At 38.9% G+C, this 18,162-nt stretch overlaps 1 protein-coding gene across 1 annotated transcript in view; it reads left to right on the top strand.

Moving 5' to 3' along the window:
- HSPH1 (heat shock protein family H (Hsp110) member 1) overlaps positions 1–18,162 on the top strand; it is a 32,142-nt gene that overhangs the window by 9,910 nt on the left and 4,070 nt on the right. The window contains exons 4-16 of the mRNA XM_073341235.2: positions 154–276; positions 1,184–1,283; positions 3,183–3,316; positions 4,135–4,379; positions 5,939–6,167; positions 8,047–8,153; positions 9,763–9,896; positions 12,293–12,498; positions 13,188–13,319; positions 14,244–14,381; positions 14,806–14,931; positions 16,680–16,787; positions 17,358–17,477. Coding sequence (XP_073197336.1) covers positions 154–276; positions 1,184–1,283; positions 3,183–3,316; positions 4,135–4,379; positions 5,939–6,167; positions 8,047–8,153; positions 9,763–9,896; positions 12,293–12,498; positions 13,188–13,319; positions 14,244–14,381; positions 14,806–14,931; positions 16,680–16,787; positions 17,358–17,477 — 1,902 coding nt within the window. The remainder of the gene's footprint in view (positions 1–153; positions 277–1,183; positions 1,284–3,182; positions 3,317–4,134; positions 4,380–5,938; positions 6,168–8,046; positions 8,154–9,762; positions 9,897–12,292; positions 12,499–13,187; positions 13,320–14,243; positions 14,382–14,805; positions 14,932–16,679; positions 16,788–17,357; positions 17,478–18,162) is intronic.

The raw sequence follows: 18,162 nt of genomic DNA, 5'->3' as shown, positions 1-18,162 counted from the left end.
TCAATTGTAACTGTATAATGAGTTGGGTGAGTGCATTAAGATTGGAGGGAAGGGTTGTTGGTCAGCAGAGCATTCAGAACTATTAAGTGGAACTCTGCGTTTCTGCAATTAAAATGAAATGTCCTCTTTTTTTTTTTTTTTTTTGCTGTACAGGTGATGTACATGGGTGAGGAACATTTCTTTAGTGTGGAACAGATAACAGCTATGCTGCTGACTAAGTTGAAGGAGACTGCTGAGACTAACCTAAAAAAGCCAGTAACAGACTGTGTTATTTCTGTAAGTAATTCTATTTACACTAGACCAATAGAAATATTAATCTCCCTAGTTGTAATCACTGAAGATTTCTAGTTTAAATAACTTTTTAAAAAGCTGTTCAGCTCAAGTACTTGTATGCTTAGGATAACGTTGTACATATCAGATTTAACATTAACCTTCTTCTAAAAAGGAATATGTGTATTCTATATATGAGCTTGTTATAAAGCAATGGAAGCTATAAACCGCCAATATTAAAAGTACAGATTTATTACTTCATATTAATATACTGCCTTTATGTTAAAGTAAAATAGCTTTGAAAAGCATTGTAATTAGGAAAAAGACGATAGGGGGTGTTACATTAAGTGCTGAACAGTTGCTCAGATACCACGGAGATGAACAAGCTAAAATACCTAGACAGAAATATTGTGAGTACTCTGTCAAGCTGCACAATATATCAAGCTATTAAATATTTATTTTAAGTGATCTGCGAGTGGGCAGCACCGTGTCACTGGGAAAATTTCCTTTGGTTTTCAAGTATTGCAAAGAATTTAAACTAAAAATTTTTGGCAGTACGCTGCATCTAATGTTAACATCAAAGTGACTACTTCTTGTCAAAAATTAATTTAGGCTTGATTCATCTACGTTATGCCTCTCCTCAAAATATTCTACTTTACTGTTTGGTGTTGCATGTGCTTTTAGGCCCAGTTCAGCACAGTATTTAATCATTGGCTTCAATGGGACTACTAAGTACCATCCTGAATCAGGGTCTTAAGTAACTAACTTTATTTTGGGCTAAAATCTTGCAGTGGCTAGATACAGTGGCAGATATCTCCTTTTGGGGATGATGAATGGGTAGGATTTCAAACAAATGTTTGTGTTGAAAGTCTGGCTTTCTAATGTTTATTCTGTTCCCACATGATTTCTTCAGGTTCCATCATTTTTCACTGATGCTGAAAGGAGGTCTGTCCTAGATGCTGCTCAGATTGTTGGCCTGAACTGTCTGAGACTGATGAATGACATGACAGCAGGTAAAGCAAAGGAAACCTGTTCCAGCAAGTGTATGTTTAATGGCGATCCATTTAGATACACCTCTACCCCGATATAACGCAGTCATCAGGAGACAAATAATCTCACTGCGTTATATCAAACTTGCTTTGGCCCCCCCGTTCCTTGTTCCCTGACTACTCCCTCCAGAGACCCCCCCATCCCCTGACTGCTCCACACCACCCCAACCCCTTACAGGCACTCACCCGCAGCAACAGGAAGCGGAGCAACACAGCCCCAGCCCGCTCCACTCCACCAGCTCCCAGCCGCGGTGCTCCGCTTCCCATCGCTGGTGAGTGTGGGGAGGTTGGGGAAAGGATGCCCCCTGTACTCACCCACGGCGGGAAGCAGAGTGACGTGGCCCGAGCCCACTCCGCTTTCCTTGCCCCAGCCATGTTGTGCTGGGGTCGGGGGGTTTGGGGAAATGTCCCGCACTCACCTGCAGCGGGAAGTGGAGCGCCGTGGCTGGAAGCTGGCAGAGTAGAGCGGGCTGGGACCGGGCTGCTCCGCTTCTGCTGCTGCCGGTGAGAGCGGGGGGATTGCTTCCCCCTAGCCCCCTCCCCTGAGCGACACAGCTGGGGCCGGGGCAAGGGAAGCAGAGCGGGCTGCTCCTGGGACTGCGGGGTGCCAAAAGTGCCCCCCCACAGCTCCTGCCTCACAGACTCTGGGGGGAGCTCCTGACCACAGCCAAGACCCTCTGCCCCTTATCCAACCCCTCGGCCCAGCACCCTTAACATGCTGCTCAGAGCAGCATGTTGGAGCTTTACCACATTGTATGCGAAGCCGCATTATATCGGGTCGCGTTATATCGGGGTAAAGTTGTACTGAAATAACTTCAAACTAAGAAACAAAGAATTGCTAAAAATAGACCAGTCACTAAAAGCAGAATTGGTTTACAACACTTGTGCCCTTTTTTTCTTGATCTATAAAACTTCTGTCATGAGGTGTTGTGAAGATGGTAAAAAGAGAGCTTTGCTTCCTAAGGTGACTTAATAGGAATACAGTAGAACCTCAGAGTTAGACACCTCCGGTGGGAAGGTTGTTCGTAACTTTGAAATGTTTGAAACGATGAACAAAACATTATGGTGGTTCTTTCAAAAGTTTACAACTGAACATTGACTTAATACAGCTTTGAAATTTTACTGTGCAAAAGAAAAATGCTGCTTTTAAGCATCTTAATTTAAATGGAAACAAGCACAGAAACAGTTTCCTTACCTTGTCACATTTTTTATACTTTCCCTTTATTTTTTTTTAGTAGTTTATATTTAACACAGTACTGTACTGTATTTGTTTTTTTTTTTTGTCTCTGCCACTGCCTGTTTGCATTCTTCTGGTTCCAAATGTGGTATGCGATTGACCAGTCAGTTTGTATCTCTGGTGTTCGTAACTCTGAGGTTCTACTCTACTGTAGTTAACTTCCCCCTCACTCACACATTTGAGGATAGGAGTTGCCCTAGCAGTATAGACAAATGGTCCATCTAGTCCAGCATCCTGTCTCTTCAGAGGAATGTGCAAGAAGCATCATAGTGATAAATTGTTCAGTAAGTTGCCTGTATGAGGAACTTTTTCATAATATTTGCGATCAGTTAGAATTTTTTGTTCAAGGATATAAAACCACTATCAGTGTAATTGGATGTCGACATCCATATACATATTTAATCAACTTTTGCTGATGTGCTCAGGGCTCAGAAAATTCATTGGTAGATGTAATATAAAGTATTAGTGCTAGGAAGTATGTATAGCAATGTATATATGTAAACATTTTAGTTGGAACCTGCCTTTTGTCTCTGTGTACCATTACAAAAATGATGAGCTGAATGATGCACTAAATGGAGATCCACTAGTGATTGTGCAGATAACATTTGATGCTTCTTGCTTTACAGTGGCTCTTAACTATGGAATTTATAAACAAGACCTTCCAGCTCCAGAAGAGAAGCCACGGATAGTGGTGTTTGTTGACATGGGACATTCTGCATTTCAAGTATCAGCCTGTGCTTTTAACAAGGGTAAACTAAAGGTAGTCAGCTGATAATCCATTTTTGTGTTACTCCGTGGGCCATGTAAAGTTTAGTCAAGAAAAAAGGGGGGAAAACTGTACCACTAAAATGTGCTTGAATTGAAATGATGACCGAACAGAACTTGGCTGTACAACACCTTACATCTCTTCATATTGATCAGCAGGTGTAGCTCTAGATTGTGAATTAATTTTTTTGCAGGGGAGATGGGACTCAAGTGACCTGAAAACTGTTCTAATATAAACATGTGAAATAGTTGTAACAGTACACTGAAACAACTAAAGCAATTACACCTCTTGAACTTGCTGACCACATTTAAAAAAGAAAAGCTCTTAGTGGCAGTATATGTAAAGACTACTAAAATATACAACTTGCAGCTTCATTTTTGGAAGTATTTATTTAATGTGTGGAAAGTGATAGGATGGACACAAACATTAAGGATTTTAGCACCATTAATATTGGCTCCTTACACTGAAGCTGTAAATTGATTGACTTCTTGTAATCAGAGTACAGTCATTTGAGATTGTAGTAAGCCATTTGAAGTGTGTGTGGACTAAGGCCCTGATGACACTGGACTGTCACCCAGTCTAGAAAGACTATGGGCTTTTTCTTTGTTTTTAAGGCAAGCTTCTAACTTACAGGTGTACAGACCAACTTATGCTAATACACCTTACTAAATCTTTAAACCTACACATTGGAAGAAATAAGCCTATGTGGTGGCATCTTTGTTTTTAAAAAAAGTCCTGCTGGTATAGGTGGAAGTCCAGTGTAATGTCTGATTGTCAAATGTAACACTAAACTATTTTCTCTGTCAAACTAGGTGCTTGGCACAGCCTTTGATCCCTTCCTAGGGGGGAGAAACTTTGATGAAAAGTTAGTGGATCACTTTTGTGTGGAAATAAAAGCAAAGTATAAACTGGATCCGAAATCAAAAATTCGAGCTCTTCTTCGTCTGTATCAGGAGTGTGAGAAACTAAAGAAGCTAATGAGCTCTAACAGCACGGACATCCCACTTAACATTGAGTGCTTTATGAATGATAGAGATGTGGCTGGAAAGATGAACAGGTGAATAAGAGCTAAAGGAAAATGAGGGAACACTGTTTAAAGCAAAACCTCAGGGGATGGGATTCTTCGTTTCCACAGTCTTAATAGAAAAGGGACCATCTATACTTAGAGTACATGTAGTACTGTTTATTAAACATGGAGTATCTTTGAAACAGTGGCCCATCCTGGCCACTTATAAATCTAATCTTTGTTGTGAATACTTCCAGCTTTTTTGTGATGCTGGAATAGTTCAGACTCAATTACATAATGTGTGTGATGTCCATATGCATGAAACAAATGTACAATGTTAAACACTGATGTTGCAGGGCTTGCCTATACGCCTAATCTGAAATGCCTTCATTTTTAGGTACAAGGCACTATCATGTTGGGTCTAGAAGTAAACCTGCTAGACTTAATACACAAAATACTTCGTAGTTTGAAGCAATTAATTTTGCAACATGCAACATACCTGATACAAATCCATGAAAGTAAGGAAATAAAAAGTTAACCCACCTAATGTGCATACCCTCTATTCCTCTACTTACAGTTGTTTGTTTGCACAGCACACAAACTGTCCATTATGATGTGAAAAATAGCTAAAAATTACCCTAAATCTAACCTTTTTTAAAAAAAAAAATAAATAACCTGCCTCGTACACCAGATCTACTCAGGATTCACTTTTGTGCCAAGTTTTTTGTGTTTGTTTGAGAGCCCAAATTCAAAAGATTTCTATTAAAAATGTATGGAGAGAAAGAAAACACTCAAACTACACAAAGAATCCAAAGGTGTAAAATCTCTCACTGACTGGCTGCCTCCTTTTAGAGAAAAATATGGGTTTAAAGTGGGGTATAAATTCATCTAAGTGTTCATGTGTAGAGATGTTGTACATGCAGTTAATTCTCATTGCTGGTTGAGAGACTGAAGCAAATAATTAAAGTAACACAGTTGCACTCTTCATCTGTAGAAACATAGAAACTCTCCACTTATACAGAAAGACATTAACTTACAAGCATGGGTGGACACTTTCAAAGCAGGGCAGGGAAGTTGGCTACACACCCTTAATTAAAACTAAATCCCCTATACCTCTTTGACGATCTCAACCTTGGTGATAAAAGGAGCTTTATTGCTTTATCTGCAAATACTGTAATGCACCCCATGATAGAACTGGAGGGCAGAATAATGCTATACAGGCGACTGGCTGACTGATTGTCATACAGACTGCTTTACTAATTTACATTCATTCTCAATCACTACTGACCAAAAGTAACTATCTCAGGTGGATATTTGGTGTTTAGCCCTAGAAACTAGAGGCACAAGTTGAGCTGTGTTGACAGAAATGTGGGGAAATTTGCATGGTATCTGTTTATAGTGTTGTTAGCCTGTGTGGACATCACTTGAGTTTGGCACATTTGCAAACACTAAATTCACTAACTTTAAAAATACTAAACAGCTTTAAGATCTGTTCATGGTGGCTTGTTTCAGCAAAAAAGCTTTATGAACTATGCAGTTTTAAACAGTTCCTAACAAAACCTGCTAAGGCAAAACTGTTTTTAACTGTGGCTTTTGTCTAATTTTCCTAGATCCCAGTTTGAAGAATTATGTGCTGAGCTCCTACAAAGGATAGAGGGGCCCCTCCATTCATTAATGGAACAAACTCAGTTTAAAGTGGAAGATGTGAATGCTGTTGAGATTGTTGGTGGAGCTACACGCATTCCAGCTGTTAAAGAGAAAATTGCAAAGTTCTTTGGCAAAGATGTCAGCACAACACTGAATGCAGATGAAGCTGTTGCAAGAGGCTGTGCTCTACAGGTACAGTATTCACAGTACCACTTAAGTCTTCTGAAAGTACTTCCTTTGGAGAATTGACCATGTAGTTATGGCAGATGGTAAAATTGGCACTCTTAAAGCGGGCAATGGAACATATACTTTGTGCTGAAACAGTGACATGCTTAAAAAGCTCTTTCACTTTAATTTTACATACTTACTGATTTGACTAAACTGTAACTAGTCACTGCACTTTACCTGGCTTGAGCCTGTGGAGCCATTGCCATTTTTTTCCCAGACTCCCAGTGCTCTTGTCATACACCTTATTCTCTCTCTCCACTTCACCTCTCTTCCAGTCAGTCCTGGGGGGGTGCTGCTGAGAGGGCTTAGGCTTCATTCAAAGCCTCCCTGCCAGGTGTAGACGGGGTAAGGCCATGGTCATTGACCAGTCTAGACAATACAAAGTAATCAGCAAAAAGACAGTAGGCCTTTGTAGGGGGTTCAGGATATTCTCTGCTATACTGGTTTAGAAAACATTTACAATTAGGTGCATTCCAGAAGCAAAACTCTTCAGAAATATAGGAGGATCACCTCTGGCACGAAGGATTTAGCATTATCCATCAAAGGCTGCAAAAGCCTCCTTTGTTTCCTAACTTATTCAGATGGCTTGTATGTACTACCATTGAACATACATATACATACATTTGTGTGTAACATTTTCTGGTATTGGACTTAATCACAAAATGTAACACTAACTTAGAACATCTCATTGCTGCTCTTCCCACAATCCATATTTACTTGACTTTGAAAGTAGATTGTTTATCTCTTACAGTATGTCTACACTGCAAGTGAAGGTATGAAGTAGCACAGGTAGGCATACCCATGCTACCCTTAATCTATTGTTAAGGACGCTAGCTAGTAGTGAAGATGTGGTGGCATGGGCTTGCAGCCCAAGTGTATGCTCGGGGTCCCTGATGGGTTTCTACTCAGGCAGCTGGCCCGAGTGGGATGTGACTACCCATGCTACAAACACACAGTCATGTGCAGTGTACACATACCCTGAAAGTAAATTGCTTTTGCTCTGAAACTTTTTTCCTTCTCTGCCTCCATCACCCTTGTTTCCTTTCATTCCTTGTTTTGTGTTCTGTTCCTGTCTTCCACCTCACTAACCACAGCCCTTGAACATCCATTGACTACTCCCATAAGCACAGAACAAGAAACAATGGTAGTGGGCTTAACCCCCTTTACTGCTGGACATGCACAGCTCGCTCACATGGCATTCTGTGCAATGCTGCTACTCCTTTGGAACATACTAAGTGCATCCCCTGAGAACTGTAACGTTAAGCAACAAGAAAAACTGTATGATCACTTTAGATAAGCTATTACCAACAGGAGAGTGGTTTTGGGGGGAGAGAAAATCTTTTGTAGTGATAAACACCCATTTTTTCATGGTCTGTGTGTATAAAAACATCTTCTGTATTTTCCACAGTATGCATCCGATGAAGTGAGCTGTAGCTCATGAAAGCTTATGCTCAAATAAATTGGTTAGTCTCTAAGGTGCCACAAGTACTCCTTTTCTTTTTGCGAATACAGACTAACGCGGCTGTTACTCTGAAAGAAAAACTTAGTTAATCTGTGTTAGAACTAAGGTGATAGGAGTAATTTTGGTTGGTTTAGGGATAACTAGCAGTTCTGCTACAGTGCAAGGGATTAAACTGAAGGTCCCTTGTACCTAAAGAACATGCACTCTTTGAACATAATTCCTTTTTCCTTCATATCAGGGTTTCACTTAAGCAGTTAATTTACCAAATTTTTTTTGGTACAATCAATAAAGTATAGGACTCTTTTTATAATATTTATTTTATTTTAAGGCATAACATTCAGGCACATAGCCAATCATAACAGCTGTTTGTTTGTCTTTTAGTGTGCAATTCTTTCTCCAGCATTTAAAGTGCGAGAATTCTCTGTCACAGATGCAGTTCCATTCCCAATATCTCTGATGTGGAACACTGAAGCAGATGACACTGAAGGGTAGGTAGCTTAAAGTATTCCCATTTGGACTTCGGTTTTACGCCATATAAGGATAAAGTTCATCTATGCATTTGTCTTGAAGGGTCAGTGCTAAATAATCTAACAACTCATAGGTCCATTGAGGTGTGCTGTTCACAGCTTTGGTAGTGATTCTGTGCTAACAATATGTACTTTTGTCGCACAAGTGAAACTGAATGAATGCTGTATTAATCCCCACCAAAAGTAAGAACAGTGGCTTGTAAATCAGACTCAGAATTAACCTCCTTAGTCAGTGAACTGTACCGATTATGAGATAAAGTGGCCACCTGTATACAGGGCCCAATTTGACTTGCATATTTGAGAAGAAAACTTATTGGATAACAAATACAGAAATGAGAGGTTAATCAAGAACTATGTAAATGTTAATACATACATTGAACACATTTTCTACCTTTCCAATTCCTTTCAAAGGTGGACTGGCTAGTGGGCAGTTTTCTAGATGAAAATATTCCTAATAGTTTGAAATCCTAATTGTTTGATAAAACAAACTTTTGTAGAGGATTTTTCTTTGATTAATCAAAGATACTGATATAAGAATACATTCAGTAACTGTTTTAAAAAAAAAATTGTGGCAAGATGTGCTACTAAGTCATATTTTAAAAAAAACGAAAATCCTTTAGTGTCTCCTCATAATAGTCTTTAAAGAATGTTGTTGTTGTTTTATAATTCTTGCAATTGAAATAGTCAACACTTCCGTATTTTCTGTTAAATCCACCACATGTGGCTTGCAGCAGTGCTGTATATACACCTCAGTCTCTACACCAGTTCTCCAAAATGATAAAGTCTATCCTTGCCCAAAGTTCCATTTAGTTCAGCCTTGAATCTCTTGTTGTCCATCTGTGTTATCTCATAGGATGCAGCTGTACAGATCTCAGTATTCGTTCTGTTGTAGACTGAATCTCTGAAGGCAAACTGTATTACCATTTTCAACTATCTTGTTTTCTGTGGCTCAGTTGTGAGGCAGTTAATTCTCTCCCCTCCCCCCCAATGTTTCCAAGACTGGAGTTCAACAAAAGATTTGTTAGATTAAACTTTCTGGAGACTGGAAGTAATCAGACTGACACAGAAAGCCCAGAGCACAGGAGAATCCTGGATGAATAATTGTCAGCCTTCCTGTCAGAGCAAGGGAGGAAAAATGATGGTGTCTCTCTTGACTGAGCCACAAAGCAGATTAGCTGGTAAGCAGGAACATAGCTTTTGAGATTCAGAAAGGCATTATAGAAGTGCAATTTTGAATTTAAATAGTTATGTCAAGATAATTGAGGGACACATCTGAAGAAAAGTCAAGTACTGTACATCTACTGGTAAACTGTTCCCAAATCCTATTAAAACATGATTAAACTGTCTTACTCACCAGGCCCTAAAATAGCTGGAATGTGTAATCGCTTCACATTTATCAACTTAGAATGTAGGTCTCTCTGTAATGTCTGATAGCAAAGATTCTTTCCCAGAAATAACTTTTTCTCAGGACTATTTATGTTAAAGGAGCCAACATTTCTCGAAGGGAAAATCCTAGCTGTTTCAGCACGTGTACTGTTCTAAAGTACTTTTTGCTTGATCCTAACTGTAGGGTTCATGAAGTGTTCAGCAGAAATCATGCAGCACCTTTCTCCAAAGTTCTCACCTTCTACAGGAAAGGTCCATTTGAGCTAGAAGCTTTCTATTCTGATCCTAATGGTGTCCCATATCCTGAAACAAAGATTGGTAAGTGATCGTCCTGGTGAATGTGGCACTTTGCCATCTATCTAATCTCTTGGTATACTATACCTTCATTACTTTCACTGGAATTGTGTAATGTTAACCCACCTCATTCTGTTTTGATAGAGCTGTAACGCATGGATTTATGTATATGTTTTTATGTTTCCAGTCCAATTTACATTTGAATTGAATTTGCATTTAGCCTAGCCCCTAGTAGGCACTTCCATGTCACAAGCTAAAGAGAGACTGCCAGTTATGTCAAGTTCCTTGACTAGAATGAAACCATTATAAGTGCAAGGGATTTCTTAATGCTTTTTTTAAAACTAGTTTTCCACTTTGCACCACTGCAGTCTCAGTTTTAAAGTATCCCTAAACCCATCCCCTATATACAAAAAAAATTAAGCTTTGAATTTTCCACTGAAAGTGAAACCGTAAACCACCTTTGGAAACATGTTCCATTGCTTTACTGTTATAGGGATTCCCTTAATATTTAATCAGAAAATTGTATTGCATTTTATTAACATGTACTTGTCTCCTTGATTAATGAGAATTGGGCTCATAATCTTTACATGCTTATACATAATAGTCTTCCCTTTGTCTTTTTTTTTCCTTAGATGGAACATTCACAGTTGTGACTGTTACAAAGGCATTGTAGGGTTCATGTTTGTCTACAGTAATTTATAACATCTGTACAGTTTTACAAGTCAAAAGATTTAACTTCAACCCTGAAAACTTTACCTGGAATTTGAAAGTCAGTTTGGTACTGGTTCACACAATCAATAGTTAGTTTCCTCATCAGAATTGAGTTAGTAGTTGTGTCGTGTGAGCCAGAAGAGGATGCAGGTCATGCTCCTTAGCTGTATTCGTTTTGCAAGACAAAATAGAATTTAGAACTGACTTCAGTCAGTAAAGTAAGCAGACATAACTCAGTACACAAAGGGACCAGACCTTCTGATTAAGAAGAGGACATTTGTATGTAGTCACCTCTCAGAGTAGAAACATGCATTAACCTTTTCTTATATCTTAATTTCCTAATACTTCTCAAAACACTATCTGAGCTTGCTCCAGTTTATCTGCTTAAAAAAAAAAAAAGTGCTAGCTAAATCTGAATTCAAGTCTCCAATTGCCAGCTTTAAGCAAAGTGAATGCAGGGAAATCACTTTTTCAGCTTCACATATTTGACAAATCTATAATCCAATATTTGCTGGTTACAATAGCATTTTATTGACTGGCAATTAATCATGCACCATAATTCCCTGTCATCTCTCTGCCACATCCGCAATCTACATATTAAGTAACAGAAAGCTAATTGGAGGACTCATAAATAGCATTATATAATAGAAGTCAATGACTGAGGAAAGTTAATAAACATTGAACTAAAAACCAGGAAACATCCATATTCAAAAATTCCAGGTTGCATGGTTTGAGTTGCGTGAACCAGAGCTGTAGGGGGAAGCTGGCACAGCAGCAGTTGGCTCTAGCTAATATTATATTTCTTAGTTTCACAACCCTTTGAAGTTCTTTGTGTGAGTAGCAAAAGACCAACACATTCTGACACCCGGAGCAAAGGATATTAATAGAATGCTGTTGCTGGTAAAGATTATAAAAGTGTGGGGGGAATCTGACCGTATTTTCAAAGTGCTGTTCTACACTGAACAGGAATTTATGTAAAAATGACATAATTTGAATACACAGAGGATCTGTTGACTCATTCATTATCTGTTTACTATAGTAACCTTTTAAATCTTGGCATTACTTTTGAGCCAACACAACCGTGGATGACCTTTCTTATTATTTTTATTTTATATTTCTATTACAGTTGTGACTGGAGACCACAGTCTGGATTCGGAAAGTTTTGTTTTATCCCCATCTTCCCCTCAATTACTGGCTGGATTCTAATTCATTTTGTGCATCATCAATCAAATTATTTAAGTTCGGTTGCAGGGCCACATGTATGATCCCATTGAAGCCGGTACAGCCTAATTTGGCTTTTAGAATCTCTCACTGGTGGTGGTGCAGATGAGAAAAAGTGCCCAATTCTGACTCAGATTTTGGACTGAGTTTGCAGGGCTGAAAGTTTGTGTAATTGGGGTGTGGGGGAGGGAGATATCTTGTCTGTAGATTAAGTGCATCTGGTATGGAAATTGGAGAGAAACTTAAACCCACCCTGGAATTTTTAGATTTCTACACTCACTCCCTGATCGTCAGTGTCTTCTTACCTCTCTTCACTGTTAGAATGACAGTTCTCTGCAACTTCCTCTGCCTGAGCCAGATCTCATGTCTTGCATTCTTTTCTCCATTAACTCCATAAAATATATGGAAATACAGTTTTTGTGAAAGATGCTATGCTGGAAAAATAGCTAAAATGACAACAGACAAATTTGTATCCCCTTTGTTTTTAGGCAGATACATTGTCCAAAATGTGGCAGCTCAGAAAGATGGAGAGAGGTCTAAAGTTAAAGTTAAAGTCCGTTTCAATACTCATGGCATTTTCAGTGTGTCTACTGCCTCGATGGTAGAACAAGTTAAAGCTGAAGAGAATGAAGATCTCAGTGTGGAGACTGAAGTGGTGATTGTGAACCAGAGGCCTCCGGAGAATTCAGATGATGTAAGTTGGTCTGTTCTTGCACACAGTGTTCTGAACAAAATGCATTCTTTTGTAATATTTGATGAATTATAAATACCTTCTCCTAGGGAGACCAAGTAATTAAGTTTGGGCCAGGCTTCAAGAGAAAGAAAACTTTCTTTTACAAGAAAGGGGGGCAGCTGAGTGCTGTCTCCCTGGAAAAATGTGTCCAGAAACAAGCTTATGTCCCATGATGGAAACAGTTAGACATTTTTAGTAGGAACTTAAGTATTCAATCTGTACATTTAGTTTAATACCTTTAAAGTTTTCCCTATTTGGGGATATACCAACAACCTGAATGTTAGTTACAAGCAAAAATTGCTACTGTTATTTGACTCTAATGTGTGACGATAATAACTGTAGCATAAAAAAGTTAGTTTTGATTATCTGCACATAATCGTGCATTATTAGTAAAGTACTGAATGGCTTACCCATGGGGAAAAACTATTGACTTTCTATAATGGGGGAAGGGAAAGAATCCTGCAACGTTAGGGTAGCCTAGATGTCTTGATTAGTCTCTCATCTTATACTTATGATTCCATGAATACATTGACTACAGAGTTATTGCTCAGTAAGAAAGCAAGCATTTGGGAAAGCAATTACACTATAACTTCTAATAAATACAAGTGCACATTCTTTCTACATCCTTTGTGCCTGGGCTTTCATTTCAGAAAAATATCCAGCAAGACAACAATGAAGCTGGAACACAGTCCCAGGTACAAACTGATGGTCAACCAACTCCACAGTCTCCCCCTTCACCAGAACCTTCCTCTGAAGAAAACAAAATACCAGATGCCAAGAAAGTGAGTGACCCTTTCAAATCATTGTATTGAAAAATGATATCTATTATGATGGCATTTTAAAACCGTAACCTACACACACACAAAAGTAGGCAGTTTGGTGCTCTTGCAGTGTATTATGTATATTACCTTTTGCATCTTTACTTTCATTTTTGTCTAACATAACCAATAATTGTCTAAGACAAGATAAAGCTGGCAAAATCTCGCTATTCCAGTCATAATCTTCCTGCAAGGAACAAGGCTTTCTCTTTACTGACTCAGTTTATGCAGCATTACATAATATGTGTATTTCCTTGAAGGTATTTCACTTTGTATAACAACTGCTAGAGGCTGAGCTTACTAAATTTACCACAACTAAACTGTAGGCAGAGAAACCAGACTGAGAAGGTGCCTATAACACAAGTTTATGCCTCTTAACAAACATGATGTAGTTGTTGCCACAAAGGGCTTGTACTCTTTTATTTCAAGCATTAGTACTGATGCTTAATAGTGAGAATTACTGTTTTAAAAACAAAAAATTGCCTTCAAGAATCTGCCTCAGGCTAACGAAGTTTGCACTTAATTTTCATCCAAGTGTTATGATAACATGTAACTGTAAGCATTAACTTTGAAGTGATAATCTGTAAAAGAACTTGCAAAGAATGGCGGTGTCCTTCTAATAGACAGTGTTTCTGGCAATTGCCCTTTCTATCTTCCAACATCATTCTCCTGAAATTTGAGTTATGTTTGACTAGGTGAAGTGGGAAGGTAAGATATACAGCAGCTGAAAAACAAAATCCTGTGTAAGGATATATTTGTGAGATTCCAAGGAACAGTGAGACAATACATACTGACCCATGTTCTGCTGAGGGATTTTAGCATAGCAGTGAAAAACCACTCCTACTAAGTCATGGATATGATTTATTTTTTTTCTCCTTTCCAATCTAGACAAATGAGAAGAAAAGTGATCAACCTCCAGAAGCTAAAAAACCCAAGATAAAGGTGAAGAACGTAGAGCTGCCTATTGAAGCTAATCTGGTCTGGCAGTTAGGGAAAGACCTTCTCAACATGTATATCAAAACAGAGGTGAGTTCAGTAATCTTGGTGAGGGAGACTGCTCAAAAATAGTCACTGAATAATAGTAAGCAAGAATCAATGTCAGACTTTACATTTAAAAAAACCTGAAAATGACTCCGGCCACTAATACATTCATAATGAGCTAATGCAATACCTCATTTAAGCTCTTGACTGCAAATGTTGGCAAAATTGTAATGTCACTTTGAATTATAGCATTACAGCAGTAATCTATGTAATGAGATCACATATTGTTTCAAAACCATCTGAAACTTTTGGGAGAGTCTCCATTTTTTAGTTCACTCCACTGTTACTTGCACAGTTTCAGCAACAGTATGAATTAAGGCCTTTAAAGACTATTGTAGTCTTTTGTAAGACTGCTTTTAAGTTTAATTTTGTTTTAATAAAGTACTTGCTGTTTTCTATGATCAAACAGGGCAAGATGATCATGCAAGACAAGCTGGAGAAAGAAAGAAATGATGCAAAAAATGCTGTGGAAGAATATGTGTATGAGTTCAGGGATAAGTTATCAGGACCATACCAAAAGTTTGTTTGTGAAGAGGTATGCTATAAAGTCAGTAGTTTACCTGAAATATTAGCATCAAAAATCTGTCCTGCTTTTTTGTGGTGAAATTCTGCCCTCATACCTTTACTGTAGATATCTGAAAATCTTAGCTAAGCAGTTGAAAAATAGCTGCCTATCATCTGGAGTTGCATTAGTTTTACAAAATGTACATATTCTTTTCAGAATTAGCTTTGTCCAAAAACAATTGCAATTACAGTAGAACCTCAGAGTTAATGAACACTGTGGGAATGGGGGTTACTTGTAACTAAATGTTATGGTTGTTCTTTCAAAAGTTTACAACATAACATAGACTTAATAAAGTTTTGAAACTTTACTATGCAGAAGAAAAATGCTGCTTGTAACATCTTAATTTAAATGAAACAAGCACAGAAAGTTTCCTTGCCTTGTCAAATATATGTTTAAACTTTATTTTTCAGTAGTTTGTTTAACACAGTTCTGTACTGGATTTGCTTTTCTTTTTGTCTCTGCCGCTGCCTGATAGCATACTTCCGGTTCCAAATGAGGTGTGTGGTAGACTGGTCAGTTTGTAACTGTGAGGTTCTACTGTAGTAAGTGTTAAAAACAGAAGTAATAAAGTCTGAATTTGACTAGTCATAAACTAGTTAAATAACCATGGAAGACTGCAAGGAAGAATAGGGCTGAGACCTGGAATGGAAGGCACAGAGGACAAGTGGAAGGGATGAGACCAGAGAGTGAATAAGTGGAGGTATCTGGTGATGGGGAGGTGAAGCAGGAGAAAAGAAAGGAGAGGAGATGAAAGGGGAGGAAGCAAAGTGTGTTGGACTCTTCTTCAAAGAGAATCTCCAGCAGTTTCACCCCTAAAATATATCACTGGCCAATTGATCCTCCCACAAATAACTGATCAATTAAACCTTTTTAGAAGTAAACATTCCACTCAACAAAGCCATACTTGGATCTAGATCTGGATCTTAAATATTTGAAAGATATGAGATGCAAACACCTGCCACATTTTGATCCATTAAAATCAAAAGGCAGAGCGATGTACATCTACTAAAATTGCACTTGTATTTTCAAAAGGACATCATTTGGTCCAGCATATCTTGCTAACTATCAACAGAGTTGTCCAAACGCATAGATGTTATCAAAACAGACCTTTGACATCTTTAAAAAGGTATCCAAAAAAGACACAGTACCCATATTATTTTGTTCAGTGCAAGTTTTTTTTTTTCCTGCAGGCTATCAAGCTTTTATTTTAGTTGGTAAAACCGTATTAGGGAGCGAACAGATTTCTGTTGGCTTTGCCTTCATCTATGTTCACCCTTGCAGCTTAGCTTGACTTGCACAGACTTCTAGAAATTGCAATAGTAAATGCAGTTCCCAGCTAGGAGACTTGAAATGAGTGCCTTACGCGAAACATTGTGTCCCCTCAATATGAGGCAGACAAAAATGAATTTGGTAGCGCCTTTCTGTGGTGTCACAGAAAAGCATGCAGTGTCAAGACAGATTGCTGGGCTGGGTTCTTTGTTCAAACCAAGCTGTTCCCAGTGCAGAAACAAATGCTGGTGTACAAGTGTGGTTTTAAGTAATCTTTGTATTTCTTGTTTTCTGAGCCCCTGGCATGAAACAGCCTTAGGGCTTGACTATGAAAAATGCAAATAGCCTTTTTAGTAACAGACCATGTTGCAGTTGTACTCCTTTTTCCTTTACTTACTAAGTATTTTGGCCTGATTGGTATTCCAAACTGCATCCAAATTTTATTTTAGGATCTTCAAAAATTCTCTGCATTCCTAACAGAGATAGAAGATTGGTTGTATGAGGATGGAGAGGACCAAGCTAAACAGGTGTACATAGATAAATTGGATGATTTAAAGGTAGGTCCATTTGCACTTTCGTATAATGTAACTTTCAAAATACACTTCTACCCCGATATAACGAGGTCCTTGGAAGCCAAAAAATCTTACCGCATTATAGGTGGAACCGTGTTATATTGAATTTGCTATGCCTCCCCAAACAGCCTGGCCCTGCTCCCTGTCCCCTGACCACCCCCCGAAACCCTCTGCCCCTTAGCCAATGGTCCAGCCCCCTTAACATGCTGCTCAGAGCAGCAATGTGCTCTGGGGAGGAGGCAGAGTGGAGGTGACCTGGGGTGGGGAGAGTGGTTCCTCTGCACATGTCCTGTCTTCCCCCTCCCCCCAGCTCACCACCGCTCCACCTCCTCCCCTGAGCATGCCGCTGCTCCACTTCTCCCCCATCCCTCCCTCCCTCCCAGGCTTGCGCAAGCCAGGGAGCAGGGAGGAGGGGAAATGCTTTACCGAGTTGTATCCGAATTTGCATTATATCGGATCGCGTTATATTGGGGTAGAGGTGTATTGCAGGAATGATTTTTTTTTGTAAATATAGGTTTGAATTATGAAATGCATTGAAAATATTACTTTCTATAGAAACTAGGTACTCCAATTGAAATGCGATACCAAGAAGCTGAGGAGCGACCACGGGTGTTGGAAGAACTGGGACACAAGCTTCAACACTATGCCAAAATAGCAGGAGAATACAGGGACAAGGTAAGTAGCCTCACAGGGAATGGGTTGGGAGTAGGAGGGGACTGATTCATTCAGACTTGCACCAGATAGCAGTGGTGTCAAAATCCTTGTCAAGTGGGCTGTTCACTTATTGGTAGCCTGTATGCTAAGCCTATGCAACTAAGAACATAATCTGTAACAAATCTCCCACAGACAATGAATCTGAATCTGAGTTGCTCAATATATCTCTCTGGTCAAAAAGGGCATTTGCACAAAGAATGAGCTATGATTTTTTAACTGAACTTCTTGAGCCAAGTTTTGTGCTCTTCCAACTTTATTGGTGGTGAAGTGGCTCAGTGATGAGTGTCTGTACAACAGCCTAAGATAAGTTACTTACACATCCCTACTTTATGTATGTTATATTTGTGCCTGTTATTTGACCATTTGACATACTATTAGTCACAATAGCACACCTGCCCTTTGGAAATCTGGTTAGTCCTTGGTGTCATTAGGTTTTGGAGCCAATACGCTGTTTATGTGAATGGGGGTAATTCACAACATTCAAAGCTGGTTTAGCCAGTTTGTCAGGACTGCATCAGGGCCAAATTCAGAGTGTGTTTTTCATGTCCAAAAGGGCTAGAAAACTTTACTCTTTTTTTTTTTAAACTTGCATTAATATTAGGGCTGTCAATTAATCACAATTAACTTACATGATTAACTAAAAAAT

The sequence above is a fragment of the Lepidochelys kempii genome, chromosome 1 (genome assembly GCF_965140285.1).
Source record: "Lepidochelys kempii isolate rLepKem1 chromosome 1, rLepKem1.hap1, whole genome shotgun sequence".
NCBI lineage: Eukaryota > Metazoa > Chordata > Testudines > Cheloniidae > Lepidochelys > Lepidochelys kempii.
Note: the sequence above shows the minus strand (reverse complement) of the source record. Positions and strands in the feature narration are given on the sequence as shown.